Source organism: Leptonychotes weddellii, unplaced genomic scaffold, assembly GCF_054177405.1.
Source record: "Leptonychotes weddellii isolate Sample4059 unplaced genomic scaffold, ASM5417740v2 HiC_scaffold_17840, whole genome shotgun sequence".
NCBI lineage: Eukaryota > Metazoa > Chordata > Mammalia > Carnivora > Phocidae > Leptonychotes > Leptonychotes weddellii.
The window spans coordinates 1-4,051 of NW_027762501.1; the positions used below are offsets into that span (position 1 = coordinate 1).

Below are 4,051 nucleotides of genomic sequence, written 5' to 3' on the forward strand. Positions count from 1 at the left end.
CCCACTCTGCCCCACTCTTCCCCACTCTGCCCCACTCTGCCCCATTCTGCCCCATTCTGCCCCTGTAGATACCTTCCTCTGGTTTCCCTCCCGGCACAGCCCCAGCCCCTCCCTTGGGGCCACAGGGGCTCTAAGCTCAGGGGTGGCAGCTGAGCCCACCATGTATCCCAGAGCCTAGGCTCGAGATGACTGAGCCCAGAGTCCCCAGCCTCCAGAGAAGGGACTCTCAGGCCCTCATCCCTTCACCCCAACCAAACACTGGCCACTCTTCTCCAACCCTCCACAAGCCCACGCTCGCACGTTCTATATAGACATACACACGGATCACACACACCCCTTCCTGACACATGACGCACCGTCCTGCGTTAGGGACAGTCCCACAGTCCCACTGGGTGACACACGCCCGCCCACGCGCCCACGCGCCCTCAGGCCTCACCCTCCACCAGCGAAGTCAGCAGTGTCACGTTGGCGGCCTTGCGACGGCCAGCTGGCAAGTTGAGCCCGATCTTCTCTAGCCGTTCTCGCAGGCAGCGGCCCCCGTTCTTGGACTTGGCCCTTGACGTGCACAAACAGAGACAGACAAACACCATGAAGACAAGGAAGAAGTGTATGGCTAAGTGACCCCAACAGGGCCTTTCCCCCGCCCCCACCCTTGCTGAAGCCGGGGTCTGGCCCTGGGGATGCCCTGGGGCCTCCTTCGGCCCGGTCCCAACCTCCTTCTAACCTCACTGACTTTGCTGCCAAGGTGGGCCTGGAGGGGCCTAGCACCCAGCTCCCAGAGCCGCTCACTTCTCCCTGATCCTCTCAACAGCAACAGGGACAGCCTGGGTGGGGAAGGACAGGCCAGAATCTTGGGGTGCTTTCCCCCACCTCAGCGCACTGGCTGAGCCATGCACAGCTACCCGGGGATACACAGCCTGATATGCAGAGATACACAGGGACACACACAGTCACCCAGGGACACAGAGAGAAACACGCCTACAGATGAACACACACTGAGGGCGATAAGGACACACACACACACCGCAAGAGTCAGACGTACACAGAGACACGCAGACTCGGGCTCCCAGGGACACACAGGGACGCAGAAACAGGTCACACCGACCCAGGATCCCTGGGACAGATGCACAGACACTCATGGACACACACAAGCCCCTCTGGGGTGCTCGAAGAGACCAGGTGCACCCCCACCCCTGCACAAATGCAGCCTCCACACAGAGCTGCGGACACGTAAACACACATATGTCTATCCCTAGAAGTACACGCACTCACACACAGAGGAGGGCCCACTGTAGCCAATGCAACACAGGAAACTCACGTTCATGGAAACATACACTTCTGGGTGTCCCCCATGCCACCCACACACACATGCACACTTGCACTCACACACACATTCACACACCGTCTTCAGACCCGTCAAAACTCCTAGACCTGAAGCACAAATACCGCCCTCCCCGGGCACAAGGACGTACATGCACAGAGAGAGACAGACAACCAACTGTGAAGACAAACCACGGACCTCAGAACGCGTACACACGAGAGAGGCCTGTGCCCCACAGGGAGTGGGCCTCGGGTCCTGGGGTCCCTTTCTTGGGGCAAAGGATGAAGATAGCACTCTCTCTTCACCAGCCCCAGCCTGTCCATTCTGCCCAACATGGGTCAGTCCTCCATCCCTTCTCTGCAATCAGGCTTCTTTGTCCACCCCCACCCACGAGCCCACAGACCTGTGGGAGCTGCTGGAGACCTGGGCCTGCCCCCAGAACATGCACAGTTCCCTAAGGACACAGAGATGGAGATGAGACTGTGGCCTGGGGTGAGGCTGGCCCCTCTCTGCTCCCCTGAGAAGGTCTGAAATGACCACGGACTTCGGCAGGGAACCGTCGGCTGGCCGTCCTACCTGCGAAGGACACCGCCCAGGAGGGAGGCATTGAGGCACTCGGGAGGTGAGAGTCGCCGCTGGACCTCCCCCACCGTCACCTTGTACTTGGACGTCGAGCTGAGCAGGGAGAGCCGGCCTGGCACGGAGCAGAAGACCTCACTGGGGTTCGTGATGCCACCAACCAGGCTGTCTTTGGCCAGTGAGAGGGCCGAGAGGCTGCTGGCTTTGGAGGGGATGGGGACTGCAGAATGGAAGCAAGAGCAAGGGAGAGAGAGACAACACTGAGCCGGGGAGTGTAGGACGCGGGCGCCAGCCAGCTGTGGAGTGGGAGCTCTGAGGAAGCGCCATGTCCTGGGCACCATGCCACATGCTGGGCACACAGCCACATCCGAACAGCCCAGCGCCTCTCCGAGGGCAGTTTCTACTGTCCCTGCTTTACAAGAGACCGAGGCACACTGAGGTTAACGTGACTCACCCAAGTCCACTCAGCTAATGGGTGGTGGGAACCGAACCCGGAGTCGTCTAGCTCTTGTACCTGTGTTCCCTTTACTGAGCCAGGCTGGTGCCCTGTTAACTCAGCTTCTGCAGAGTCCTGGAGTCGGGGAAAGTGCAATCAAAGAGAGAGCCACAATACGGAGGCAGGAACCCTGGGTCACCGCAGCAGGGCCCAGCTAGGCCTGCACAAACGCAAGGAGTCCTCAGCTCCCCCTGCCTGCTTATGACCCCCACATGCCACCCCCCAGATCAGTGAAGGCCTGGGGACTTTGGGATCCCACATCCTGGGGGCAGGAAGGTTATGACCCCATTAGGCCTCTGGCACTGGCCCTCTTCCTGCCGAGTCACTGTGGGATGCTCAAGGAGACAGGAATAAAGAGATGCACCCCCAAAGGCCCCTGCCCCAAAAGCTCTCTATCCACTGATCTGTGTAGGGTAGGGAAGGGACTCTGAGAAGTTAATTTTCTAAAACCCACTTGGAGGGGCGCCTGGGTGGCTCAGTTGGTTAAATGTCCGATGCTTGATCTCAGCTCAAGTCTTGATCTCAGGGCTGTGAGTTCAAGCCCCGCATTGGACTACACGCTGGGTGTGGAGCCTACTTGGAAAAACAAACAAACAAACAAAACAACCCCAACTTAGATACTCTTGGCTCTAAAAGAAAGTTCTTTCTGTGGTCTAACCTCCATTCTCCTGCTTAGCCTCAAAGGGAAGGGAGAATAATCGAGGCCCTTGCTTCCACCTGGGCTTCTCTTCCTCCAAGGAAGTGAGAGCCTTGGGAGAGCAGGAGAGAAGGCAGTCCTTGTGTGTGTGTATGGGGATGGACTAAGTGGGAAGCCCGAGGCCAACAGTTGATTGAGCACTCACTATGCTATGTCCTTACACGGATCATGTCACCGAATCCTCAGAACAACGCACGACGGGGCTATGTTTACTATTCCCATTTTATAGATGGGGAGACTGAAGCCCAGAGAGGTGAAGTAGTGTGCCTGAGATCACACAGCTGCTAGCCTGAGAACCAGTACAAGCCCTGGACTGTGGTCTCAAAGGCAGGAGCCCTCCAGCCATTCAGCAATGATTTGCTGAGCCCTGTGTGCCAGGGAATGCAGAGGTAAGCAAGGCTGACCGGTTCTCAGCCTGGCAGAGCCCCTCCAGCTTTTCCGTCTCTGGATGTGCATTCCCACCCTCCCCCAGGACACCGGGCCAGAAACCTCAGTGATGCCCTCCACGCTGCACTCTCCCACCACATCCCTTCTGTCACTGTGTCCTGCGGCTCTCCTTTTTCCACGGGCCCCCCAGATGCAGCCACTTCTCTAGCACAGACGCTCGCTCACTTCCCGCCTGAAATTCGGTGCAGCTCTGCTCTGGTCTCCCTGCTCCCGCCCCAAAGGATCTTTCTGAAACACATCACTCTCCAGGCTAAAACCCATCAGTGCCTGTCACTTGCCCTCGAATCAGATCCCAGCTTCAGAGCAGGACAGGATGAGGTCGCCTATCCTTCAGCGAGTGCCAACTGCATATCAAGTGCTTTACACAAACAGCTCTATGAGGTAGATGCTCTTCTCTATCCCCATTTCAAATTGGAGAAACTAAAAGTTCAGAGAGGGTCAGATGGGTGGCATAGCAAGTAGGGAGCAGAAATGGGTCTTGAACTCTGATCATGGACTCCAAAGTTCACAT

At 57.6% G+C, this 4,051-nt stretch overlaps 1 protein-coding gene across 1 annotated transcript; it reads right to left on the minus strand.

The window, feature by feature from the left end:
* Positions 1 to 270: 270 nt before the first annotated feature.
* On the minus strand, positions 271 to 2,858 carry LOC145718571 (transcription factor AP-2-epsilon-like). The gene is made up of 2 exons (XM_081810074.1): positions 1,898 to 2,858; positions 271 to 555 (listed from the first exon to the last, which is right to left on the minus strand). The coding sequence occupies exons 1-2, from the start codon at positions 2,239 to 2,241 to the stop codon at positions 426 to 428; spliced, it is 474 nt and encodes a 157-aa protein (XP_081666200.1). The 5' UTR covers positions 2,242 to 2,858; the 3' UTR covers positions 271 to 425.
* Between the last annotated feature and the right edge of the window lie 1,193 nt (positions 2,859 to 4,051).